The sequence below is a fragment of the Erinaceus europaeus genome, chromosome 22 (genome assembly GCF_950295315.1).
Source record: "Erinaceus europaeus chromosome 22, mEriEur2.1, whole genome shotgun sequence".
NCBI classification, from domain to species: Eukaryota; Metazoa; Chordata; class Mammalia; order Eulipotyphla; family Erinaceidae; genus Erinaceus; species Erinaceus europaeus.
Window position 1 is genome coordinate 6,259,984 of NC_080183.1, and position 26,784 is coordinate 6,286,767.

General features: G+C 57.3%; 2 protein-coding genes across 3 annotated transcripts; one reads left to right on the forward strand and one right to left on the reverse strand.

Moving 5' to 3' along the window:
* Positions 1-228: 228 nt before the first annotated feature.
* Positions 229-25,027, reverse strand: BRF1 (BRF1 RNA polymerase III transcription initiation factor subunit). 2 transcript variants are annotated; one of them, XM_007518368.3, is made up of 18 exons: positions 24,020-25,027; positions 18,165-18,245; positions 15,876-16,049; positions 14,296-14,327; positions 12,975-13,047; positions 8,352-8,501; positions 7,935-8,028; positions 7,287-7,413; positions 6,700-6,739; positions 6,457-6,549; positions 4,807-5,064; positions 4,207-4,268; positions 3,959-4,040; positions 3,718-3,773; positions 3,208-3,455; positions 2,753-2,804; positions 2,171-2,354; positions 229-2,067 (listed from the first exon to the last, which is right to left on the reverse strand). In XM_007518368.3, exons 1-18 carry the CDS (start codon positions 24,201-24,203, stop codon positions 2,030-2,032), a joined length of 2,028 nt encoding a protein of 675 aa, XP_007518430.1. In that variant the 5' UTR covers positions 24,204-25,027; the 3' UTR covers positions 229-2,029. The 2 variants fall into 2 exon arrangements, with proteins under 2 accessions (XP_007518430.1, XP_060037196.1); XM_060181213.1 differs by lacking the exons at positions 12,975-13,047; positions 14,296-14,327; positions 15,876-16,049; positions 18,165-18,245; positions 24,020-25,027 and adding an exon at positions 9,894-10,075.
* BTBD6 (BTB domain containing 6) lies at positions 10,126-12,689 on the forward strand. The gene is made up of 4 exons (XM_007518367.3): positions 10,126-10,502; positions 10,909-10,999; positions 11,079-11,197; positions 11,280-12,689. Exons 1-4 carry the CDS (start codon positions 10,321-10,323, stop codon positions 12,310-12,312), a joined length of 1,425 nt encoding a protein of 474 aa, XP_007518429.3. The 5' UTR covers positions 10,126-10,320; the 3' UTR covers positions 12,313-12,689.
* Positions 25,028-26,784: the final 1,757 nt, after the last annotated feature.

The following is a 26,784-nucleotide window of genomic DNA, read 5'->3' on the forward strand; positions in this document are numbered from 1 at the left end:
GGTGAGTCAGGGCTGACTGGCCGCCCGGCGCCATAGGGGCCAGGCAGTGCTGGCCACAGGAAGCAGCCGTGCTGATAAAGGCTGTCTGCAACTCGACTTCCTGTGGCAGACTCGGCAGGAGGGGCCACCCGAGGAGGAGGGGCGTGGGCAGGGGGTCCGCAGGAAGGGCAGCTGTGGGTCAGGCTTTTTGGGCTGGGACGGTGAGGCAACACAGGCGAGCCCCATCACTCCAGGAGACGAGAGCCTTTAATTCCTGATGTGGAGACACCACAGCATGGTCCACCATCCCCCATGTCCCCACTCCTCAAACCCAGGTACTGTAACAGTCAGGGCTGCACTCCGTAGAGGTAGCCACTTCCATCTAAAGTGTCCTGGAATGTTGTGCTTGTTGAAGTGTTGAGGCATGGTCCCAGGCTGCCTGCCATGTTAGTGGCCACATCTAGCCAGCCTCCAGGGGCCATACCAGCCTCTCCTGCTGTGTGGGCAAGGCCACATGTCCACTGGGCATGCCCTGGGCCACCTGCCTGCCGAGCCTGCACAGCTTCTGGTCAGCGCAAACCCAGGGCAGTGCTGGTGGAGAGGCAGGGTGTCCCTCCCGTCTGGCGCATCCACCGCATGGGCTGGGATGAGGCTTGGCCCCTTGACCATATGGTCACCTCCCCCAACCCCTCTCTGGTCTGGGCAGGTCAGAGGCCCTGAGGCAGGACAGGTCAAGGTCAAGTGGAGGAGGGGGTGGGCCTGCCCCAGGGACCATTGTGCCTGGACAATGCTTCCCTAGTGTCCCTCCCTGCACAGGAAGCCATAAAGCGGCCACTTTGAAGGCCCTCAGCTGCCCTCCCTGCCCACCAGCCAGGCCCAGGCATCTCCAGGGAAAGGCTGCCCAGCAGGCACGTAGTCCAAGCCCAGAGCCAGCTTCAGGGTGCCCTCTGCCGCCTACAGGCAGACACTGCAGCCTCCCAGGGCTGTGTCCTAGAGCCTGGCCTGGCTGTGTGTGAGGAGCTAAAGCAGCCAGCGGGGTCTCTTGAGGCTGGAACCCTGGTCTCTGTCCACCCTGGCTAGGTCCAACCTCTCTTATGTCCGTGGTGTCCACGAGGACCAGCATCCAACCTGCAACCAAGCTTGGGGGTGGTCTCAGGGTCCCCCAGCTCAAAGTGGGAGCAGGCTCCACAGATGGTCTGGGAACAGGAGACCCTGTGCTTAGAGGACAAACACTGCCAGGACACCAGGGTCCCACCTGCAGCCTGGACGGAGGGTGTGGGTATAAGTGCTGAGCACATGAGGCCTCTGGGAGGGGGTGAGCGGCCAAGGGGAGGGCTGGGACTGCCACCCAGGGTACTGGACACCCTGCCCCTCCACCAGCACTGCCTCAGGCCACCTATACCAGTGTGTGACCCTCCAGTCCCCTGACCTCCGTGGCTATTCTCATAGTCCCAGAGAAGGCTGGGGAGGATCCTCCTCAGGGGATCCAGCACCAGGAGGCGCCATACAGGGGGCCCCTGGGTACTGGGCAGGAGCCCCCACAGCTGGCACCACAGGGCAGAATCACACAGCAGTCTCATCTCTGCCAAAGGAATCAGTCTTTGTTCTGCGCTGGGACCCTGAAAGGCCCGGCCTCCCCTGGAACAGGGCTATGGGAGGTCTGCAGTCCACCTTCTCCTCTGGGGCCTCTCAGCTCCAAGGGGCAGCACCTCGGGGACACTAAACTAGTCCATGGCCTGGGGAGCAGGCACAGCCTGGGGTGCACCCTAGCTCGGGGAGCAGTGTAGCCTTCTCCTGGCCTTTCATCTTGCACTCAGGGCCATGTCATGGCTGGTAGCCCTGGGCCGGGAGGCCCTTCAAGGAAGAGGACCACACTCTGCTTCTTCAGGGTGAGGCTGGAGCAGGCTGGGAGGGGTACTGGCAAGAGCCTTGCTGACGTCCATCCCAGATTCCCCGTGGGCAGAGAAGCTCCTTCCTCCTCCAAGGATGGCCCACAGGGTCATGTGGTTGCAGGGGCTGCAGGCAGCAGGCAGTCCGGGGCACCTGGCTCTCAGTAGCCGTCATCCTCGTCCCCATCACAGCCATAATCTGCAGGGCACAAAGGACTGAGGGGCGGCCAGAAGCCTGGGCCCGCGGCTATAGTCTCTCCTCCAGGCAGCAGCCAGGAGTGGATGGCGGGCACCCGGCTTACCGTCGGCCCCCATCATCTGCAGGGCGCTGACGCAGGGCTCCCCATCCTCCTCCTCTGCCTCCTCGTCTTCTGCCTCCTCCTCTGCGTGGTAGGACACTGGCCCACTCTCCACCACCACCGTGGCTGCCACCCCGGGCCTGGGCAGCTCAGCCCCCAGGGCAGGGTTGCTTTCAGGGGGTGCAGTCTGGAAGAGGGAGACCATCAAGCTTGGGTCGGGACCCAGGGGCTGCTGTGGGCACCATCACCCCAGGGAGACCCAGCTCGCTGAGGCTCAGCTGGCGTGAAGCCACAGAGCTGCCTGGCAGGAGACTGCACTCAGGGCACCCTGAGGTCCTGGCCCACACCCCACCCTTCCCCCTGCCCCCAGACCACCTCCACTCACCCATCCTGGGAACAGCCTAAGCCAGCTGCCCCCACAGAGGGCTCTTGGGACCCCACAGCTGGCCTCCCCCAAAAGTGCAGGGGCTTGAGGTGGTGGGGGTAGGACTGGGCATCTGACTGCTGGGCTGCACTCCACCCTCTATCCTCAGAGGACAGCCCCCGCTGGCCAGGACTGGCCTGAGGTCACCCCTCCCCACGCACCTCTCCCACAGCTGCCCTCTTTGCTGGCTGCGTGGACATAGCTGGCCTCAACCTAGAAGAAAACATGCACCCTAAGACCTGGCCAGACTGCTATCTGGACACAAGGCCCACGGCCAGCCCACCATCCGGAACCAGGGCTCAGCCACAGGACCCAAGGGGGTTCACAGCCCTGGATCCTGTGTGTCCATGTGGCTTTCTCAGGGTCAGCGTCCTCCGGCCCTCCTGTTGGCCCCACACCGGCCAGCTGAGCACTGGGCCTGTTTCCACTGAACAGGCCAGAAGAGCCAGTCCATTGGCATACAGACACAAGGTACGGGTACCAGCCACGTGACCCTGGATACCAACCCACAGCCCTCAGAACTGCACCCCATGTGCCTGGCTGTGATACCCTGTGCTATCAGGCTGGAGCCAGCAGAACAGGAAGCACATGCCCCCCAGCCCTCCCCCCCACACACCTCTTGCCCACATTGCTGCTGGGGGGGTCGGGCCTCCTTGCCCGGGACTTGCGGGGGGGCCGGCGGGGCCGGGGCTGGCCCTGGGTGGGGGCCTCCTCAGGCAGGGGGCCAGCACCCTTGCTATTGAGGTCTCGCAGCACACTGTAGTTGATCTTGCTGGACAGCTTCTTCTGCTCCAGCATCCTCTCGATGGCCTCCCCAGCTGTGCTCGCCAGGATTGGCTCCTTTCGCTTGCCGGACTTCTTGGGCTGAGGGACACTAGTGCTCAGATAGGCTCTGAGGGCAAGTCCCAACCCCCCACACACTGTGACCAGATGTGGAGGCCACAAAGGAGTATCCCATCCTCAACCTGACACTGGCACAGGGCTGTCACCATGACACCAAGGCACACCAGAGCCTCAGAGCCAGCTGTCCCTGATACTCACACCAGGCACAGGGACCAAGGTTGGGGCTGTGGTGGGGGCTAGGACTAGGGACAGCACAAGGTCTGGGGTGGGGGTCACAAACTACCTTGTGCTCTTTGTAGATGCCTAGCTCTTTCTCCTTGGCAATTCTTGCTTCTTTTTCTAAAGAAGAGGAGTCAGCATCAGGGCAGTATAGGAGGGTGTAGGGGGGACAGACAGACAGGGCAGAATTGAGGGCCAGGTCCCAGGTCAGGCACCATGGAGATAAGAAGCACTGGGGCAGGTATGGGGGGTGAGGGCAGTGAGGGTCTGGGCTGGGCAGCCAGGCGGGTCTGTGAGGGATTCACCACGTTGCTCCTGCAGGTACTCGGCGTTCTCCCGCATCCACAGCTCAGCCTTCACCCGGGTCTCCGCCTCATTGAGGATGTACTGGGCAGAGCACAGCCAGTCAGGCCCTGCCAGCCACTTGGCCAAGGGCAGGGCCACCCACTTGTGTGAGGGTCCCATAGCCCCATGTCCCCAGCCCCGCACCCCCAGTCCCCCAGGCATGCATCCTCAGCACGCCCATCCCCCAGCCCCAGGCAAGGCCACTCACCCGATCTATCTCCAGGTCATCGATCCCGCTGAGGTCAAGCTCCCCATCACCAGAGGCATCCTCTGCAAAGAAGCCATATCAGCCTTGGTGTGGGAGTGACTTCCTGCCACTCACAAGTCACCCAGATTTCTCAGGCCTTGTGGTCCCAGTGTCCCTCCCCTGCTTCTGGCCAGAGGGTTGTGCCAGCCCCAGAGGCTGGGCTGGACACAAGTATCCTGAGGCCTGTGGTGGGTCCTGTAAGTCTTCGTGGCCAGCCTGCAGTTCCTTGTAAGGCCCTGCTACAGTGGCCTCACTCTTCAGGGTCTGGGGTCAGAGCCTTGGACGTCTATGTGCTCAAGTCCTGAGCACCACCTGCCACAGCTGCAGGACCAGACAGTGGGCAGGGGCCTGCCCTCAGCCTGCACAGCCACCTGGACAGCTACAGCTGACCCCCCCCCAAAGGTGTCCCCAAGGGTCCTGTGATGGACACTGTCTCCCCAGTCACGGGGGCAAGGAGAAACCTGTGGACTGACCCACTGGGCATGGGGGAGGCAGTGGTCAGTGTTCCAGGCCTGTGTTATCCCTGCCATGGCGCTGACTGCCCCCTCACCCCCTACTCACTGGTGTCACCACTCTGAGAGGAGATGCACTCGCGGATGGAGTCCGAGATGCCCAGGCTGGCGGCTGTGGGCAGCGGCCCAAGCAGGGCCTCCAGGTCAGGTGGCCTGCTGTCACCCTCAGCACCCACTGGGGCCTCTGAGCCCCCTGGGGTGCCACACAGCTCTCGGTAGAAGTCCTTGTTCAGGTGGCTGGCAGCCACTTCCAGCTCCTCATCCTCCGTGTCCTCCTCACCAAACAGGATGGCATCCTCCATGGAGCCTAGGCCACAATGCCACACACATCACAGACCTCCCAGCTGTGGCCAGCCTGGGAGCAGCAAGGGGACACGAGGACCCCTGGGTGTGACAAGCGGGCACTAGACCTGCCATCGGGGGGAGCCAAGTCTCCTTAGAGGTGAGAATATGTGTGCTGGGTTCACAGCTCACTCAGCAGAGTACGTGGTGCTCAGTCACATACAAGGACTTGGCTTGGCTCAAGCCCTGACATCACATGAGCACCTGCCCCTGGGAGGCCTTGTGTGCTGTGGTCTGTCCCCTCCCCCCTTCTGGGGTGTCTATCCCCTCTCCCCTTCTGTCTCTCCTGTACTGTGTCTCACCCTCTCTATCTGGAGTTACTATGAAAGGAATAAGAGTCTTGAGGGTGGTCCGGGAGGTGGCGCAGTGGATAAAGCATTGGACTCTCAAGCATGAGGTCCTGAGTTCAATCCCAGGCAGCACATGTACCAGAGTGATGTCTGGCTCTTCCTCTCTCCTCCTATGTTTCTCATAAATAAATAAATAAATAAAATCTTTAAAAAAAAAAAAAAGGGAGTTGGGCTGTAGCGCAGCGGGTTAAGCACAGGTGGCGCAAAGCACAAGGACCGGCATAAGGATCCCGGTTCGAACCCTGGCTCCCCACCTGCAGGGGAGTCACTTCACAGGTGGTGAAGCAGGTCTGCAGGTGTCTATGTTTCTCTCCTCCTCTCTGTCTTTCTCTCCTCTCTCCATTTCTCTCTGTCCTATCCAACAACAACAACAACAATAATAACTACAACAATAAAACAACAAGGGCAACAAAAGGGAATAAATAAAATAAATATAAAAAGAGTCTTGAGGGGCACAGGAAGAAGAGAGAGTCCCATCTTGTGAGCGACACTGCAAGAACGTGACAGACATACTCCCAAACCTGGCCACACCTATGGTCCCGACAGGGCCCATACCCGGCCATCTGGCAGAGCCGGCAGATGCAGGCCAGGGCTGGGGCCAATGACAGGGCCACCCCGCAGAGCTCCAGGCAGACGCCAGCTCTAGAGGGTGAGCAGACGTGCAGCCCATTGCCCGTTCCCGGGCCACCACCTGAGGACACGGCCAGCTCTGACTTCATGGCCCCTCATGCCCACAGAGCAGGAGGCACTGAGCAGAGAGGTGAGGGGACTGCACGCCCATTTGCAAAGCCCCAGGGACTCAGCGCTGCTGGAGAGGCAGGTGTCCATCTCCCCAACACACATCCTGCTCCTCCAGATGTCTGTGTGTGTGTGTCCAGAGAGGCCACCCGGCTCAGCCGAGCCCAAAGCCCTGGCACTCAGGAGCCCAGTGCAGCCGGGGAGGGAGGGAGCACGGCCAGGAGACACTGAGGCAGCCCATGGGTGGCAGAGGACCCAACCGGACTCACCGTCCTGGTTTAGGCTGGCCAGTGCTCCTTTGGCCCTTGGTCGGCTGTTCTCAAGCTCTATCTCGATCTCGTCCTGGTAGGTGGAAATCTCGCCTGCCGGGGATGCAGGGTGGGGGGTTTTGAGGGGCCGCACAGGTGGGACGGGATGAGGGGAGGTACAGGGTGGGTGTGTGTAGGGGTGCACAGGAGAGTTGCAGGGGCCATGCAGAGGGGGCTCGGGGGGGCGGGGGGTCAGGAGCTCACCCTCCACCTCCTCTAGCTTCTTAGACAGTACTTGCTCCAGCTGCAATGAGAGCACAGTCCACTCAGCAGGGGTGGTGGATGGAGGGGAGGAGCCCCCTCAGCCCCCTCCCCCCGCCAAACCACCTCACAGGCGCAGGTAGGGGCACAGCCTCAACCCTGGTAGGGAGAGGAGGCCCAACCGGCAGAGAGGGATGCGTCATTCAGACCTGGGGAGGCATCACGCACCCCAAGAGGGCAGCCTGTATAGGCTCAGGACTAGCAGTCAGGTGGGTGCTCCCTGGGCCCTAGGGCCCAGCTGGCCTGTCAGCTCTCACATGGATAGAAGCATTTGGCAGAGACACGAAGTATGGAACACTCAGCCACCAATAGTTCCTGCCTGGACAACAGACCAAGTTTGATCCCCAGGGCTGACCCAGCCTAACCCCAGGCCTAATTTCTAGACCTGATCCCTGGGGGTCTGAACCTGCCTGATTCCTGGGTCTGAGCCAGCCTGATCCCCAGGTCTGAGACAGCCTGATCCCCGGGGCTGATCGCTGGTCTGAGCCAGCCTGACCCCCGGGTCTGGTCCCTGGGCCTGGCAGACACACCTGCTGTAACCGCAGCTTCTTCTGGCCAGCTGTGTAGGATGGCGGGTCACATTCCTCCTCCAGGTCAATCTTCATGAACTCGTCCACTGTCAGTTGGCTGGTGGGAGTGTCCTCGAATTCCGTGAGTCTGCAGCGGAGCAGGAGGGAAGGAGGCTGGGCGATCATGACAGCGAGGACCATGACTTCCCCGTGTTCTGCCCACACAACTCCATTCTGCCCAGGGTGGGACTGGCCTTAAGGGCTATGTTGGGAGGCTAAGGTGGGGCCCAGCAGGGACTGGGGGCTTGAGTCGGCCTGAAACCCCCCCCACACACACACACACCCGAGCAGGGCATGGACAGCTCAGATACAGGGGAGCTGTGCCACCAGCGGGGGGTGGGGGTGGGGGTGGGGAGGGGGCTGCTCCATGCCTGTTTCCATTACCTCATGGAGCTCAGCTGGAAGGTAAAGGGGTGTGGTCCAGGGGGAAAGGACATAGGGCATCCTAGTCAGGCTGTCAGGCAGTGGACAGAGCCCCCCAAAGCACCTGACAAGCCTAGTTGCTGGATGCTGCTGCACTCACACCCCAACATCCACCAACTCTTAGGGGGAGGGAGCCCCGAGTGGGGAGAGCCACAAGGAGGAGGGACCCTGAAAGGCCCCACCCACCTCTTGCGCAGGGTGGACTCGCACACCTTCACCACACTGATGACCTCCTTGACTGTCCTCCGGAAGTCGTGCATCCTAGCAGCCACCAGGAGTGCTGGGAGACGGGAGGGGGGAGGAACAGGGCTGGAGATCACCGGCAGGACTGTGGGCTCTACCAGCAGTTTTCGCCTGTGCTGAGTTTGCAGTTAAAAGGTACCATAGCACCCACATCTGTCCAGGCTCAGATCTGGGCAAACGAGCTGCTGGGAGGGCTGGCCGGGGCCGAGGACACAGAGTGCAGAGGAGAGGGATGTGGCCTCAGGGAGGTCCGGCTCTGCAAAAGCCAGGCTTGGAGCTGGCATGGGGCTCTGCGGGGGCCCCAGGCAGCAACCACAGCAACATGCAAGTGGGTGGCTACAGTCAGCATGAGAGGACTACCTGCCCCGCAGAGCCCTGAGGGCCGCCGGCCCGTGTGCATCCAGTCCCGCTTCATCCTCTGCAGCAGCCGCAGGGCCGTCATGGACACCTCGTGGTTCTTCTCCCCAAACTCCAGCAGGTGTGCGAAGCGTGGGATGTACAGGCAAGGGTCTGCCGGGAGATATGTTCAGTGCTCCTTCCTGAGTCCCCGCAAGAGGTGGGTCCCATGCCCAGGGGCCAGCACACCAGCACACCCGTGAGGATACACATGGGGACACACCCTAAGGGAGGCGCCTCTCAGATCACTGGGAGGCCTGGGCCGCGACCACACACACCAGCACGTCCCTATACTTGCCCAGTCCCCTCAGTAGGCTGCACAGCCCCACCTGCTGGCCCCTGGTGTAGGTGGAGGGAACACTGTGGCGATGCAGTACTATAGGTCCCGACTGACTGTCCCCCGCCTTCTATTGTCTCCCAGTCCCTATTTTTCTGGAAAGATGTCCAGACAAACACTCCCTGAGGTAGAAAGAGGTTCCCCACGGTCAGTTCTACAATCAGGCTAGGTCAAAAGGCAAAACACAAGCCCCAGTGCCAAGGGACACTAAGAGATGAGGCTAGGGCCTGCAGGCCTCCACACGGGGCAGCACGGAAAGGGACAGCAGGGTGTGGTGACCTCAAGACACAGAGGATGGGCCCAAGGTGCAGACACCTTGAAAGAGCGAATGGAGCGCTGAAGGGCGGGTACAAAAGGGGAAGAACCACAGCAGTCAGTGGGTACCTGGGAGACGGGAGACACACCTGGACACGGAGCCCTCCACCTTGGGCCCCTCCTAGCAGATGAGCCAGAGCCCAGGTCCCTTCAGCACAGACCTTCACACCTGAGCCCACCTCTCAGAGCCACCACGAGCCACAGCCAAGCAGTGCCCTGGCTCACGTGGAATAGGGGCCGGGGGGCAAGCTCATCCCGTGCGCACAACTCTGCCACTTGCAAGGAGACATGCCCAGCCCTTGGCCACCACAAGGAACACCTGCTCTGGGAAACTTCTTGAGGGAGCCATGGCGTCTCTGACCTCTGTCAGAAAGAGAATCCACAGGGTGTGGAGGAAGCACCTGGTCAGGGAGCCCCAGGACAGCTCTGGTAAGAGAAAAGGCTGGGCACCCCCCGCAAGGGGAAACTCTACAGGCTGGAGCTGTGCCGCAGGTATCTCCCGCTGTCTAACTCCCGACCAGAGAGAGACAGAAAAGGTAATGTGGTTACTGGGAATGATAGGTTCCTTAGACACTAAGGATAACCCTGACGGCAAAAAATAACTATAAGTGGATGATAAAAAGGCGGGGCAATCACTTGAGCACAGTGACCATGCCCACAGCTCAAGACTGGGGCTGCCCTCTGCCGCCAGGGGGAGGGGGAAGCCACTGGGTGACCAGAGGTTTGGCAGTGGTGGCTGGAGAGCGGTGGAGGGCCACACAGTGGACAGCTGAGGCCAAGTGGGGACAGCAGACCCGAGGGGATAGTAGGCAGGGCAGGAGAGAGGCCCATGGCAACTGGGAGGACACACAGACCTCAGTTTTCCTGCAGGAGCCAGCCAGTGCTGAGCGGACAGGGCCTCTTCCCAGCAGCAAGCCCCCAACTCGCCACAGGCAGGAAAGTGGCCACTTACTGACCACCAGGGCCTGTACCCTGTGCTCTCCAGCGAGGCAGGGCACCGTGCCTGGCCAGCTCAAGCCCGGCTCCCACGGGGCGGGACTAGGGCGAGGGGCGGGGCGCACAGGGAGAGGACTGAGGGGCGGGCGCAGCGACGTGGGGCGGGGACGGGGACAAGGACAGAGCGGAGAGGAGCCGAGCCGCCGGCCGCCTCAGGCTGCTGCCCCTGCCCCTGCCCCTGGCCCTGGCCTGCCTGCAGGGCCGGGTGGCGCAGTGCCTAGCCGCGCTGCTGGTGCTGCCCCCCCCCCCCCGCTGCCCAAACCCCGGCGCGGTCCCCGGGCGAAGATGGCCGCGGAGCTGCTGCCCGCTCTGGGCGGCGCCGACCCAGCCCCTAGCAGCGGCTCCAAGGAGGCGCCCTGCTGCCCGCCGCCCGCGCCGCCCGCGCCCCCGCCGTCTGCACCAGCAGCGCGCACCAACAACCCCGAGGGCCCCAGCTGGCAGGCGGCGTACCCCACCCTACGCGAGCGGTGAGACCGGGACCCCCTCCCCCCATTGGACCCTCATCACGCACTCCGCCGGTGGAGCCCCCATCTCTACACCTCCAGTGAGGCTGGGCCCCCATCCCTGCACCCCTACCCAGCCTGAGCCCCCATTCTCTGCCCCCCAACTGGTCTGAGTCTCCACCCTCTCATCCTCTGCCCCCCAGTACCTGTCTGCCCTCACCCCACTTATTCTCTGCCCCCCCACCTCATCCCTTTTTAACCCCCCCTCCCACCACCCTCCCCTGATCCTGCAATCCCCTCAGTCTCTGCCCCCCACCCTGCCCCTTAGCCTTTGACCCTCAGCCTCCTTCCTCCCCAGCTTCTACCCCCTACCCCTTGACCCCCTCAGCCTCCCACCCCTCCCTGAGCACACTCCACCCACCCCCTTCAGGAACACGCTCATGTTCAACAACGAGCTCATGGCGGACGTGCACTTCGTCGTGGGCCCCCCAGGTGTTGCCCAGAGGGTGCCCGCTCACAAGGTGGGTGCCCAGGGACCCTGCCCCAGTGGCCTGTGGGTATGTGCAGTGGGTAGCCAGCTCAGAACATCTCTCCCCCTAGTATGTGCTGGCCGTGGGCAGCTCTGTCTTCTATGCCATGTTCTACGGGGACCTGGCCGAGGTGCAGGCCGAGATACACATCCCCGATGTGGAGCCTGCTGCCTTCCTGACCCTCCTAAAGTAAGTGAGAGGGTCCCCACAGCAGCCTGCCCGCCTCTCTGCAGTGGCCTCGCCCCCAGTGACCCCCGCCCTGCCCGCCCAGGTACTTGTACAGCGATGAGATCCAGCTGGAGGCAGACACTGTGCTGGCCACGCTCTATGCGGCCAAGAAGTACCTGGTGCCTGCGTTGGCCAGGGCATGTGTGGGCTTCCTGGAGACCAGCCTGGAGGCCAGGAACGCCTGCCTGCTGCTGGCGCAGAGCCGGTTGTTTGAGGAGCCTGAGCTGACACGTCGTTGCTGGCAGGTGATCGACGCACAGGCTGAGGTAGCGCTGCGCTCTGAGGGCTTCTGTGACATCGACTGGCCCACGCTGGACACTATCGTTACGCGGGAGGCGCTCAACGCCAGGGAGGCTGTGGTCTTTGAAGCCGTGCTGAGCTGGGCAGAGGCCGAGTGCCGGCGACAGGGGCTGCCCGCCACACCAGCCAACAAACGCCACGTGCTGGGTCCTGCATTGCACCGTGTGCGCATCCCAGCCATGTCACTGGAGGAGTTCGCCAATGGCGCAGCCCAGTCAGACGTGCTGACGCTGGAGGAGGCACACAGCATCTTCCTGTGGTTCACAGCAGCCAACAAGCCGGCATTGGCCTTCCCACTCGCAAAGCGCCAGGGCCTGGCCCCCCAGCGCTGCCACCGCTTCCAGGCCTCTGCCTACCGTGGCAACCAGTGGCGCTACCGAGGGCGCTGCGACAGCATCCAGTTTGCTGTGGACCGCCGTGTGTTTATTGCGGGGCTGGGCCTATATGGCTCCAGCGCGGGCAAGGCCGAATACGGCGTCAGGATCGAGCTCAAGCGCCAGGGCGTGGTGCTGGCTCAGAGGCTCACGCGCTTCCTCTCTGATGGCTCCAATCTTACCTTCCCCGTGTGGTTCGAGCACCCGGTACAGGTGGAGCAAGATGCCTTCTACACGGCCAGTGCCGTGCTGGACGGCAGTGAGCTCAGCTACTTCGGGCAGGAAGGCATGACAGAGGTGCAGTGTGGCAAGGTCACCTTCCAGTTCCAGTGCTCCTCTGACAGCACCAATGGCACTGGAGTGCAGGGCGGCCAGATCCCAGAGCTCATCTTCTACGCCTGAGCCCAGAGGGTGAGGCAGGCAGCTGGGCCAAGGGACGCCGTATGGGCATCCACCAACACAGTGCATGGTGCAAGGCAGGGCTCTTCCTCCAGCCAGCTGAGTCCCCAGCTCCCCACCCCATGCTTTGACAGGCTGGTGTACAGCTTAGGTGTGGGCAACACTCCCCAGGCCCTCTCACTGCCTGGACAGGCTGGCACTCAGCTCAGCTGTGGCAGCACCCCGGCACTTCCCAGCAGTGCCCCACCAGCAGGCACGCAGGCCCAGACTCTGGAGCTTCCTCTAAGCCCAGGCCTGCCTGTCAGATCCAGGGTCAGGGCAGGCGCTCAAACTGTTTCCTACTGAAGCAGGTTTTCACAATAAAGTCCTAAGGAGCTCCATGTGTGAACAAGCAACGATAGCAGTGCTGGGGGTGGGGATGGGCTGCAGCTGGTACAGCTGTGCAGGCCACGTTCCAGAGGTGGGGGCTCTGGGTCCAAGCGCAGACCCCAGGCCCCAGGCTGTGTCTACACCCACACCCACATACAGTCTCCTCAGCAGGGAGGGCACAGCGAGTAAGCCCCCACCCGGACTCCAAGAGGCTGTGTAGTTAAAGTAGCTCCTGCCTAAGGGAACCCCAGCACAGGTGTCATTGCCCAGCACCCCTCACACACACACCCCCTCACCGATGGCAGGTGCGTTGATGCACAGCTCTCTGGCCAGAAGCAGAAATGTCTTCCCCAGCACGTACACATTCACCTGTGACAGGAAGGACAGAGGGGTGACAGTAGGAAGGACCTGTCGCTATCCCCAGAGCTCCCTGCCCCTTCAAGCCCAGAGACACACCCAAGAGGTCACCAGAAGGGGGATAGTCAGGCCCTGGACCTGTGTCGTCACCGTTCCAGGGCTCACGTGGCACCTGCTAGCATCACGGGTGGAAGAGGCACAGGGGTTGTAAACCCGGAGCCCAAGGCCCTCCCACCGCCCTGTGCCAGGTCCTCCTTGGTCTCAGCAGGCTCCTTCCCGGACACTGCCCGGACAGGGCAATGGCTCCTGAACAGACTTCGGGTGAGAGACCTGGCTGTCTGGATGGCTGTACTGCTTGTTTTGTGGAGTCTGGGCTTCACGGTGCCCTACAATTACTGCCCTGGCTGCACTGCATTCGGATAGACCTTCCTCCAGGGCAATAGCCCCTCCCATGTGGTGTGGAGGCCTGAAGCAGGACAGCATGCAAGGCGAGGCCGGTGTCCTATCTGCTGGGCCATCCTCTTAGCTCCAGGAGACCTGCATCCAGTGCAGCCTTATGCAGATGTGGCTTTGGGGCAGGAGCCCTGGCTTTCTGGAGGGGCTGCGCCCCACCCATGGGCGCAAAGGGATGAGCCAGGAGCGCTGGAAGTATGTGCTCTCCCTCCTCACCCCCACCCTGCTCCGTCACCAGCGCCTCTGACAGGGCTGCTATGGGCCACCCAGGCAGGGTGACAACCAGGTTACCACCAGCTCCCTACAGGCAGGGTGTCCCTGAGCGGCTGGGTGCCTGCACCACTCTCAGTGGCTCTTTTTCCCTTTTCTTCAATGGGAGAAACTGAGAGGGGGTGGGGAGACAGACAGAGAGAGGGGCCAGGTGGTAGTGCACCTCACTGAACGGACATGTTACAATGCACAAAGCCCCGGGTGCCAAGCCCCCAGGTCCCACCTGCAGGGGGAAAGCTTCACAAGTGATGAAGCAGGTATGTAGGTGTCTCCCTCTCTATCTCCCCCTTCCTCTCAATTTCTGGCTGTCTCTAGCCAATAAATAAGTACAGATAATAAAGAGAGAGAGAGAGAGAGAGAGAGAGATGCCTGCAGATCTGCTCCACCGCTCAGGAAGCTCCCCGCCGCAGGTGGGGAGCACAGGCTCAAACCCAGATCCTTGTGCAGGGCTGCAGGTGTCACCACCCGGCCCCTACTCTGACGTGTTCCTCCACCAGAAACTTTCCTGAGAGCTGCGCACGACAGAGCCCGGCCTACCTGCAGCAGGTCACTGAGGTCCAGCAGCATGTCTGCGGCCAAAGTCAAGGAGCACCAGGCAGGCTCACAGCCTTGCCACCCACAGCAGGCCGACAGTGTTGGGCAATAAGGGGAGACAGCAGCACAGGGGAGCCCAGAGAATGGTTCCAACACCCCAGCACTGAGTGACAGGGGCATGGCTGGTCCCTAGGTGTCAGAGCTGGCAGGGTGGGGTGGGGGCTGCTCCAGGGCTTGGGTGTGCTCACTGCAGACGTGCATACTGACAGCCCACCCCACCCCTTTAGAATCTACCCTGTGACCTGGGAGTCCCTGCCTACAAGTGCCTGCCTATCTGCCCATGCCCTGAGCCCAGATGGCCAGGAGCAAGAAGGCCAAAGCGGCCAAGCTGAGCAGCACCCTCACAGGTCAGGTGATGGGTGCGATGGGACCACAGGGAGGAGGGCCACCCTCAGCAGGAGTAGATGACACTGGAGAGATGCTGGAGAAAGATACAGCTGGGTGCTCCAGGCCAGGTTCTGGGTTCTATCCCAGGCACGGTGGGACAGAGGGGACAGAGGAGCCTGGGCCTGCTCTCCTGCAAAAAACCTCTCAGGGAAAGGTCAGAGGAAATAAGTCTTTAAAAAGATGGGCTGCCCATGCAGAGCCTAGGGCAGTGGAGCAGTGCTACAGGTATTTCCCCTTCTGTCTCTGTCCCTCTGTCTCTCACCTTCTAGCAAAAAACTGAAAAAGCCAGAAGAAGCAGTGGCTCCATTGTGCAGGCACTGACCCTGAGCCTGAGCAATAACCCTGGTGGTAAAAAAGAAAGACAATGAGAGAAAGAAAGGGAAAGGAAAGAGAGAGAGAGAGGGAGAGGATCAAACACCCCTCTGGCACACTCCATCGACAGTGCTACCACCAGGCCACAGGAGTAATCTAACGACTAATATGCTACTCCGGGTCACTCCCTGAGGTCTGCTGGAGACGTGCTCTGAGGGAAAGGGGATTTCCTGATCCTAGTGAGTCCTGACCCTGGAGCAGAACCTGCGACTCAAAGGGCAGGGGACACAGTCATAGGAAGCCGTCTGTGGCCCCTGCAGGAGCAGATGGCCGAGGGCTGGGAGAGGAAGCGAGGGCTAGGGGAGGAGGAAAGGGTGCTGCTCACTCAGAGCGGAGAGGATAGCCACCTGAAGCCAGGACCCGAACCACGCAGGCAGAGGAAGCCTGTCAGGAGGTGAGCCGGGCCCTGTGTGTGTGTGTGGGGTACCCCATGAGGGGCACAGGATGTTCTGAGAATAAAGGAGCAGTTGGCCACACACACAGGACCTGGGTTAGGGTCAGCTGTTCTGCAGGAAAGTGGAGACCATGCACCCACACACTGGGGAGGCTGACAGGAACCGCATGCCCTGCTCCCTGCAGCTGTGGCAGCCAGCCTGGGTCATCCAGGGCCAGGAAGGCGAAGGGACAGGGTGCCTGGAATGGGCTGCAGACCACACTCAGGCCCCCAACCCGGGCTGCTGCCCCATGGGGAAAGTGGCCTGGACTGCAGAAAGCCTGCCCCGAGCTGTCCTTCTCCTTCCCACTGGGCCGCCGTGCAAGGATACGGGGCGTGCCCTCTGTGCGGCACACCAGGTAGAGGCAGGCGGCAATGACGTGGGTCATCTTGCGGCCTCGAGTTAGGTGCTTGCTCACAGCCATCTTGAAGAAGTTGAAGGCCGTGTCCAGGCAGTGCTGGTTCAGCTGCAGCTGGTTCCCCAGGTGATGGATCTGCCGCCGCCCTAGAGCACCAGGGGCATCACTGCTGCCCAGAGAGCCTCAGACACCCCCAAACAGATGGAGAGTAAGAGCCATCTGCATAGTTTCCTCCCATCTCTAGCACAGTGGTTGTATTTTAGACTCTCCTGCCTGAGTGTCCAGGTCCCAGGTTCAGTCCTTAGCACCACCAGACACCAGAGCTCAGCAGTACTCTGGTCCCTCTCATTTTCCCTAAAATAAACTCAATAAATATTTTGAAGAAAAAAATGAAAAGACAACACACAGTGGAAGAACACTTTCTGATAATCACACTACAAAGAAGAGCCTTGTACCAAAAAGACAGGGCACGGAGATAGCATAATGGTTGTGCAAAAAGACTTCTATGCATGAGGCTCCAATGTCTTGGGTTCAATCCCCAGAACCACCATAAGGCAGCACTAAGTAGTGCTCTGGTTAAAATAATATAAAAGAAACACACACCCCCTGGATTGTCTGAACACACACCCTGGATTGTCTGAAAAGTCAAGATGTATTTTTCTACGCCAAAAAAAAAAAAAAAATGCATCAAGACTTTCCCAACAGGAACACATATACATCTTGCCTGGGAGGGGGACAGTGAACTGAGTGTTGAACTCTCAAGCGTGAAACACTGAGTTCTATCCCCAGTATTACATGTGCCAGGGTAACTGATGCTCTGGTTCCCATCCAATCCCCCCATTAGTAAAAATAAATAAATCTTTGGGGACAAAAAGAGAGGGGCTGGGTGGTGGTGAACCTGGTTGAGTGTACACATTACAATGTGCAGGGACCTGGGTTCGAGTCCATGGTCTCTACCTGCAGGGGGAAGCTTCAGAAGTGCTGAAGCAGGTCTGCAGCTGTTTCTCTCCCTATTTCTCCCTTCTCAGTTTCTCTTTGCCTCTGTCGAAAAATAAATAAATAAAAACATTAAAAGGGCTGAAGAGACAGCATAAAAGTTCTGCAAAAGACTTTCATGCCTGAGGCTCTGAGGGTCCAGATTAAATCCCCAGCACGACCATCAGCCAGAGCTGAGCAGGGCTCTCATTTCTCTATCCTTCTCTCTGTATCTTTTTCTTTAAAAGTAAGTAAAGAGGGGGCCAGGTGGGAGTCGGGCAGTAGCACAGTGGGTTAAGCGCAGATGACACAAAGCACAAGGCTGGTGTAAGGATCCTGGTTCGAGCCCCGGCTCCCCACCTGCAGGGGAGTCACTTCACAGGCAGTGAAGCAAGTCTGCAGGTGTCTGTCTTTCTCTCCCCCTCTGCTTTCCCCTCCTCTCTCCATTTCTCTCTGTCCTATCCAACAACAACAATATCAACAACAACAATAACTACAACAACAAGGGCAACAAAAGGGAATAAATAAATAAATATTAAAAAAAATTTTTTTTAAAGAGGGGGCCAGGTGGTGGTGACTCAGTTAAGTGCACATATCACGTGTGCAAAGATCTGGGTTCAAGCCCTTGCTCCCCACCTGCAGGGAGGACATTTCATGAGTGGTGAAGCAGGTCTGCAGAAGTCTTTCTCTCTCCCTTTCTATCTCCCCTTCCCTCTCAATTTCTCTCTGTGCTATCAAATAAAATTAAAAGTAGAAAGAAAGGAAGGTCTGCCAGGAACAGTGGATTTGTAGTGCTGGAACTGAGCCCCAGCGGTAATCCTGGTGGCAAAATAATAATAATAACAATAATAATATAAGTAAATAATAAGATATTAAAATAAATCAAATATGTGTGTGAGAGATTTTTGCCTAAGGCCCAGAAGTCCCAGGTTCAATCCCTGGCACCATCATAATCCAGAGTTGAGCCAGGGCTCTGGTATAAAGAAAAAAAGATAAGAAACAGAGATCTTCACATTACGCTAAGACGACAAATGGCCCAGGGCTGGGCACAGGTGTCTCCAAGCTTTGGGTCTGGCACACCTGCAAAGAATAGGCATCATCATGTGCCGGTGCTCCTGGCACAGGGTGTCTGTACCCCCGAGACTCACAGGGGCAGCCTACATGGCTGAGCAGCCCTGGAATCTGCAGGAAGCAGGAGGCCGGTGATGGGGGGGGGGGGCTAGAAGTGACTGACAGTGTCTGGCTGCATGCCCCCACCCCCCCACCCCTCATGGAGGTGAGCTCACCGTTCTGCAGGGTCTGTGCACGGGACTCCTTCCCCAGGTTCACATGGAAGCCGCCGCCCAGGGTGGGGGTCTTGCCAGCACCTGCAGAGCAGAGCAGTCAGGGAATGCAGGACCCCGCAGGAGCACCACCCGCTGTGGGGTCAGTCTGCAGACACCCACCATGAGCACAAGGACTCAAGGGGAGGGGCTCAGGGGCCAGACCTGCACTGCAGCCAGCAGAGGCTCTGTCCTGGGGCAGGGCAGAGATGAGGGGCATGGATGACCAAGGGATCAAAGCCCAAGCGCAGAGGGCAGTGGGCTGCAGGGCCCCAGAGCCTGGGCATCCTCAGGTTGGGGGCCAGGGGACAGGCAGCACCCTCATGGGTCCAAGCCCCTGGGTGGGGCCTGGCCAGGGCCCACAGCCTCAGCTGAGAGGAGGCCTAGCTCAGAGGCAGTGCTGGCCACCCTGGGTCTCCAGGACCCTGTCCACAGCCTCCTGGAGCCCCACTTTGTGTGGCCTGTAGTCCTCCCTCCCGGGGCTGCTAAGACTTGTCCCTACAGAGCCGTCTACACACACACACACACACACACACACACACACACACACACGTGCTACAGTCACCTATACATGCACCATGTGCACATGAGGACATACTGCACACGCCTGTACCCATACACACGCCTATACACACGTGCACATGCACAGAGGCACTGTGTACTCTCTCTCAGGAAGCGAAAGGCACCCTAAGGTGAGTTGTGGGGGGGGAGCTACAATCTGGAAGCAACCAGCATCCTGACCTGAGATACCCACTTTCCAAAAGTGAAGGAAGACATTCCTGCTGCTCACGATAAAATAGATCTTGACAGGAGTTGGGCGGTAGCGCAGCGGGTTAAGTGCACACGGTGCAAAGTACAAGGACCAGAATAAGGATCCCGGTTTGAGCCCCTGGCTCCCCATCTGCAGGGGAGTCGCTTCACAAGTGGTGAAGCAGGTCTGCAGGTGTCTTTCTCTCCCCCTGTCTTCCCCTCCTCTCTCCATTTCTCTTTGCCCTATCAATAACATCAATAACAACAATAATAACTACATCAATAACAACAATAATAACTACAACAATAAAACAACAAGGGCAACAAAAAGGGAGTAAAAAAATAAAAAGGGGGTCGGGTGGTGGCGCAGTGGGTTAAGCGCATGTGGCGCAAAGCGCAAGGACCGGCGTAAGGATCCCGGTTCAAGCCCCCAGCTCCCCACCTGCAGGGGGGTCGCTTCACAGGCGGTGAAGCAGGTCTGCTGGTGTCTATCTTTCTCTCCCCGTTTTCCCCTCCTCTCTCCATTTCTCTCTGTCCTATCCAACAACAAACGACATCAACAATGGCAATAATGATAGCCACAGCGAGGCTGCAACAAAAGGGGGAAAAAATGGCTTCCAGGAGTGGTGGATTCACGGTGCAGGCACCGAGCCCAGCAATAACCCTGGAGGAAAGAAAAAAAAAATTTTTAATTAAAAATTAAAAAAAACAAGAGCAACAAAAGGGAAAATAAATATTTTAAAAAATTTAAAAAATTGATCTTGACAAAGAAACAGAAAGAGCTGAGTGCATAGCCTTCCAGTGTGACACAGTCTGGGGCCCTGGACCAGCTCAGACTTCACACAGCTCACACACACACCTCATACATTTCACACACTCACTCACACACTTCCTCTCACACACGCACTTTGCACACCTTACATACTTCACACACCTCACACACATGCCTCACAACTTAGCTCACACACATACTCACTTCACACACACCTCACGCATCACAGGCACAGTGCTGCCAGGTCCACCCTCGGGCTGCAGAGACAGTGGTGCTGGGAGAAAACAGGGCTCCCCTGGGCCTGAGGCTGCTTGATGCAGAGCCACAGGAGCCTGGGGACCTCAACTCTGGCTTACAGTCCCCGGGATCACAAGGACAGCTGAGGGAGCCCAGGAAGAACACTCCAGTGACAGTGCTGTGGCAGCCCTGACACTCATGGCACGTGTGGAAGCCCAGCCCTCAGCCCCTGGCCCCTCTGCCCAGGTCCCTAGATGTTACTCAGATGTGGGCCCCGTAGGAGAATAGGGAAGGCCATGAGAACAAAGCCAGGGCTCCAAAAAGAGCCGCCAAGTACTCATGCAGGAGTAACAGAGGCAGGCGGGAGGGGTCACTGAGAGAAAGGGCCATCACAACAGATGCTGCAGGCGTGACCAGAGCTCTGCCTGCTGACCACCTCAGAGCAAAGGGGCCCAATCCATAGTTGACACTCCCCAGACACACCAAATATCCAGCACAGATGCCACCACCTCGGCCACAGAGAAGGAAGCCCCCAAGGTCCAGGTGCCCGGGGAGCCCAGCAAACAGTCCAGATAGAACAGCATCATTGCCAGTTGTGCCAGGAGGCAGGGGAGGAGGCTCAGCTTGTCCTGTCAGGCAGTCACCCTGGCAGCATAGTCAGACAAAGCCACTGCTACATGCAGAAAGACGAAGCAGGCCCAACATACTAACGTAGGCACAGCAGATGGGATGGGAGGCTTGGGAGTCAGACTCCAAACCCCCCAACACACAGAAGAGAGCACTGCAGGACACTCCATAAGGTCTGCTTTGGAAATGTAGTTTGAGACTCAAGCCCAACAGCAAGGCCAAAATAAGTCCACGGGACTAGATCAAACCAAGAAGCTACTGCACAGCAAAGGGAACCATCAACAGACAAAAAAGATGCCTTACTGCATGACAGAATACCTTTACACACTATATACAGCAGACCAGGGACCAAGAACCAGCACATACAGAGAATCCCTGGGCGGAGGGTAGATAGCATAATGGTTATGCAAAGACTCTCATGCCTCATGCCTGAGGCTCCAAAGTCCCAGGTTCAATCCCCAGCGCCGCCATAAGCCAGAGCTGAACAGTGCCCTGGTTAAAAAAAAAAAAGAATCCCCAACACTCAGCAACAAAAAACAGCCCCAGTGAAAATCGGAGAAAGATCTGAACTGTTTCTTTAGCAAATTAGAGATTCAGATGGCCAGAAGACACATGAAAAAATGCTTGAAGTTACTCATTATTAGAGAAATGCAAATCAGAAAACAATGAGATACCACCACACAGATGTGAGAATGTCATGTATTAAAAAGAATAGCAAGAAGCAGTACTGGTCAGAGTGTGGAAGGAACACGCTTATACTGCCGATGGCAACATTACTGGCCCAGGTCATGTGCAGAAAAATCTGAAGATACTTCAGAACATTAGACATGGGCCCTATATACGACACAGCAATTCCCTAGGCATGTATCCCAAGAACACAAGTCACCCATCAGAAGCGACTATGTGCACCTGCTCACATCAGGTCATTCTGGATTTGTGTACACACGCACCAACGGATACTGCACAGCTCTAAGAGCCAATAAAGTCAGACTGCTGAGACCACATGTTGGCTACACAAAAAGACTTTTTAAACAATATTTATTCATATATTTGTTCATTTACTTACTAGAAAGTGAAAGAGGAGGGAGACAGAACGAGAAGCAGACTAGCACTCTGACACATGTGATGCTTGTGACTGAACTACAGACCTCAAGCTTGAGAGTACAATGCCTTACCCACTATGCTACCTTCTGGGCCGCACAAAAGGATTCTCATGATGACTGAGGCACCAAACAAAGGTCCCAGGTTCAATCAACAACACCACCACAAGTAAGAGCAAAGGATGTTCTGGAAGAGGGGCTGGGCGGTAGCACACCAGGTTAAGCACATAGCACGAAGCGCAAGGACTCGCGTAAGGATCCTGGTTCCAGTCCCTGGCTCCACATCTGCAGGGAGGGTCACTACACAGGTGGTGAAGCAGGTCTGCAGGTGTCTGTCTTTCTCTCCCTCTCTCTATCTTCTCCTCCTCTCTCAATTTCTCTCTGTCCTATCCAACAAGAACATCAATATGACAACAATAATAACCACAACAACCATAAAAAACAATGGCAACAAAGGAAAAAAAATAGCCTTCAGGAGTAGTCAATTCGTGGTACAAGTACCAAGCCCCAGCAATAACCCTAGAGGCAAAAAAAAAAAAAAATTAAAGTAAAAAGACTTTACTTAAAAAAATAATAGTGGTCCAGGAGGTGGCGCAGTTAACTAAAGCATTAGACTCTCAATAATGAGGTCCTGAGTTTGATCCCTGGCAGCACATATACCAGAGTGATGTCTGGTTCTTTCTCTCTCTCCTATCTTTCTCATGAATAAATAAATAAAATCTTTCAATAATAACAACAACAACAATAATAATAATAAAATAAATTTTGCAGAGGAAAAGCATCATGACTTAGGGCTGGCTGAAAAATTTCCCAACAAGAAGGCAGAAATACAAACCACGGAAAACCAAGATCCCTGTGGCTCCTCTTGCTCTGGCATCTGAGACGGCCTCCTTTCCCATTTGGAAAGAAGGGGCTAAGTAACGCCTTTAAGATGTCTGTACGGGGAGTCGGGCAGTAACGCGGCGTGTTAAGCACAGGTGGTGCAAAGTGCAAGGATCAGCTTAAGGATCCCGGTTCCAGCCCCAGGCTCCCCACCTGCAGGGGAGTCACTTCACAGGAGGTGAAGCAGGTCTGCAGGTGTCTGTCTTTCTCTCCTCCTCTCTGCCTTCCCCTCCTCTCTCCATTTCTCTCTGTCCTATCCAACAACAATGACATCAACAACAACAATAATAACTACAACAATAAAACAAGAGCAATAAAAAGGAATAAATAAATAAAAAGATGTCTGTGCTTAAAAAATACAGAGATGGGAGTCGGGCGTTAGCACAGCAGATTAAGTGCAGGTGGCACAAAGTGCAAGGACAGGCATAATGATTTCGGTTCCAGCCCCCGGCTCCCCACCTGTGTGTGGGGTGTTGCTTCACAGGCTGTGAAGCAGTTCTACAGGTGTCTTATCTTTCTCTCCCCGTTTTCCCCTCCTCTTTCCATTTCTGTCTGTCCTATCTAACATCGACATCAATAACAACAACTACAACAATAAAACAAGGGCAACAAAAGGGAATAAATAAATGTTAAAAATAATACAGGGGTGTGGGGACAGGAGGAAGAAGCCTTGTCGAGTTCACGACTGTTAAGGTAGCAAGTATAAGGGGTCTTTTTTTTTTTAATATTTATTTATTTATTCCCTTTGTTGCTCTTATTGTTTTATTGTTGTAGTTATTACTGTTGTCGTTGTTGGATAGGACAGAGAGAAATGGACAGAGGAGGGGAAGGCAGAGGTGGGGAGAGAAAGACAGACACCTGCAGACCTGCTTCACCACCTGTGAAGCGACTCCCCTGCAGGTGGGGAGCCGGGGGCTCGAACCCAGATACTCAACTCCGATCCTTGCTGCTTTGCGCCACCTGCGCTTAACCCGCTGCACTACAGCCCGACTCCCAGGGTAAGGAATCTTTATTTAATGCCTCACCTGTAGTCCTCACCACTCAGTCTCACTGAAATTGTTGCTTTCCCTTTACTAAAACAAGTGCTGTTCTTACATTTAACCAATAATGAATCTGGTACCAAAATGTGTACCCCCAAGGAGGAATTATCTCCAAGAGGGGCTAAGAACCCGGTTTAGACGAAAGAAAAGATGAAGTTAGGGCCCAGGATACAGCATCACGGTTCTGCAAAAAACTTTTCAGCCTGAGGTTCCGACGTCCCAGGTTCACCACCATAAACCAGCACCACCATAAACCAGAACTGGGACCGGCATTTCTGGGACCCAGCCTGGTCCACTGAACTCCCCGGACCGAGCGCAAACCTGACTTCAGGACCTCTGGAACGCCACCCAGGAAGTCCTGGCGCCCACCAGAACCTCCTCGGGACCCTCCCCGTCCTTTCGGGGACCCACCGTCCAGAGATACGAACTGGCCCACGGCCGAGGCGCCGCCGCCACTATTCTCCACGAACTGGACCTCGGACACGATGATGTTGTCCTCCAGCACCGAGCCGCAGGCGGTGCACACGGCGTCCCCGCGCGCGGAGTCCAGTTCGATATCGGTGCCCCCGCACCCGCGGCACACGCGGCCCGTCATGTCGGCGTATCCCGGGCGGCCGGCTGCAGGCGGGTGCGGGTGCGGGTGCGGGCCCCGCGCTGGGACAGCCCTCGCTGTGGTGCGGGCAGGTGCAGCTGCAGTACCGCCCGTGGGGCACGGTGTCAGTGCTGGTGCTCGGTGCAGGTCCCGGGAGGTAGTCGATACGGGGCTCTGTGTGGAGCTCAGTCCCAGTGCTCAGGGCAGGTGCTCGATGCCCGTCCCAGGATTCAAGACCAGACCCGCTGCCGATCGCAGTGCTCAGTGCCGGTGCTTAGTCCCGGTGCTCACTGTCCGTCCCCGCACCGACCGCAATGCTCAGTGCCAACGTTCGGTCCCGGCGCTGAGCGGATGCCGATGTTCAGCCCCAGTGCTCGGTGCGGGGCTCGGTCCCGGTGCTCAGTCCCGGAGCTCCAGTGGCGCAATCGGTTAGCGCGCGGTACTTATATCGCAGTGCTCAGTCCCGGTGCGGATCGTAGTGCTCGGTCCTAGTGCTCAGTCCCTGTGCCGATCGCAATGTTCGGTGCCGGTGTTCAGTCCCAGTCCCGGTGTTGGGTGCCCGTGTTCGGTCCCGGTCCCGGGCCCGCTCGCCCGCCCTGACTCTCGCGAGGCCCCGCCACCGATTCGCAGCCGCAGATTCGCCGCGCGTCGAGCCGCGCCGCCCGCAACGGCAGCACGGCGTGGGGGGGCCGGGCCCAGAGGCGGCGGGGACTTAGCAAGTAAGCCAAGATCTCAGCCCAACGCCGCTTCAGCTTCGGAACCGGAACCGCCGCCTCTCCCGCCTCTAGAGCATCTCACGGGGCGGGCGGGCCCTCCAGAAAGCCGCGGCCTGCGATTGGATGCGGGCCCGCAGGGGGCGGGGCATGATGATGACAGCAGCCTGCGACTCAAGGGCCGAGGAGGGTAGCCTGGTAGGCGGGGCCTTCACGTTGAGAGGATACAACGTTGGGCTCAGGAGGTCTGCGATTGGACCAGGATATGTGGGCGTGGTCCGTATGGGCGGGGCTTCAGCAGAGCGAGGCTGGAGGGGCGGGGCCCGTGTGTGGGCGGGGCCCACAATTAGTGCTGCCAGGAATTGAACCTGGTAACTATATAGATGCAGACACACAAGTATTCTACCACTACACTATGCTATCTCCCTAACCATGTTTACAAAGTAATTATGGGCAGGGCCAGCAGTAGCTCAGTGGGTTAGCAGTGGCTGGTCTCACGTATGAAAATAAATGTGACCCCACCTTTTAAAAAAAGGAGGGGTCAGAAGATAGCAAAGCGGGTTAAGTGCATGTGGCAAGAAGTGCAAGGACCAGCATAAGGATCCTGCTTCCAGCCCCCAGCTCCCCAACTACAGGGAGGTCACTTCACAGGCGGTGAAGCAGGTGTGCAGGTGTCTATCTCTCCCTATCTCTGTCTTCCCCTCCTCTCTCCATTTCTCTGTCCTATCCAACAATGACGATATCAATAACAACAATAACTACAACAATAAAACAACAAGGGCAGCAAAAGGGAAAATAAATATTTAAAAAAAGAGAAAAGTTTATTTTACATTGTGAGACAGAAAGAGAACCAGAAAAATGTTCTCTGTTTATACATATCTGATATACATGATACAAGGGATAGAACTCTGGACCTCATTCATGTGATCCCAAATCTGACCACCTCTTGGGCCACAAAAATAAATGTCATTTATATTTTTTATTTGTATGTATGTATTTTTTCCTCCAGATCAATGCTCAGCTCTAATTTATGATGGTGCTGGGGACTAAACTTGAACCTTTCCTGCCTCAGTCATAAATGTCTTTTTTGATATCATTGTTGTTGGATAGGGCAGAGAGAAATGGAGAGAGGAGGGGAAGACAGAGAGAGGGAGAAAAAGATAGACACCTGCAGACCTGCTTCACTGCCTGTGAAGCGACTCCCCTGCAGGTGGGGAGCTGGGGACTCCGACCGGGATTCTTACGCCAGTCCCTGCGCTTTGCGCCACATACACTTAACCCACTGAGCTACTGTCTGACTGCCATGAATGTCTTTTTGCATGATCATTATGCTATCATCCCATATTAACATATACAATTTACTTATGAGGGAGAGAATCAGATCATCACTCTAGCACATGTGACGCTAGGAATTGAATTTAGAACTTCATGCCTGAGAGTCCAACATTTTATCCATTTTGTCCCCTCCCAGACCCTCCCCAGCCTATATTTATTTTTAAATTATTTATGGGAGTCAGGAGGTAGCACAATGAGTTAAGCACAAAGCACAAGGACCGGCTTAAGGATCCCAGTTTGAGCCCAGCTCCCCACCTGCAGGGGAGTCACTTCACAGGTGGTGAAGCAGGTCTGCAGGCATCTATCTTTCTCTCCCCCTCTATCCTCCCCTCCTCTCTGTATTTCCCTCTGTCTTATCCACCAACAACGACATCAATAACAACAGTAATAACTACAACAAGAAAACAAGGGCAACAAAAGTGAATAAATAAATATTTTAAAATATATATTTAACTTTATTTATTTATTTTTAGGTAGAGACAGAGAGTGACAGAAACCACAGCATCAAAGCTTCCTTCAACACAGTGGGGGTTGGG

Coding starts and splice junctions, on each gene's coding strand:
- BTBD6 (XM_007518367.3), top strand. CDS start 10,321: ATGGCCGCGGAGCTGCTGCCCGCTCTGGGCGGCGCCGACCCAGCCCCT. Junction 10,503..10,908: donor TACCCCACCCTACGCGAGCG/GTGAGACCGGGA, acceptor CACCCCCTTCAG/GAACACGCTCATGTTCAACA. Junction 11,000..11,078: donor AGAGGGTGCCCGCTCACAAG/GTGGGTGCCCAG, acceptor CTCTCCCCCTAG/TATGTGCTGGCCGTGGGCAG.
- BRF1 (XM_007518368.3), bottom strand. CDS start 24,203: ATGACGGGCCGCGTGTGCCGCGGGTGCGGGGGCACCGATATCGAACTG. Junction 13,048..14,295: donor ACCTCAGTGACCTGCTGCAG/GTAGGCCGGGCT, acceptor TTCCTGTCACAG/GTGAATGTGTACGTGCTGGG. Junction 2,068..2,170: donor GCAGATGATGGGGGCCGACG/GTAAGCCGGGTG, acceptor TGTGCCCTGCAG/ATTATGGCTGTGATGGGGAC.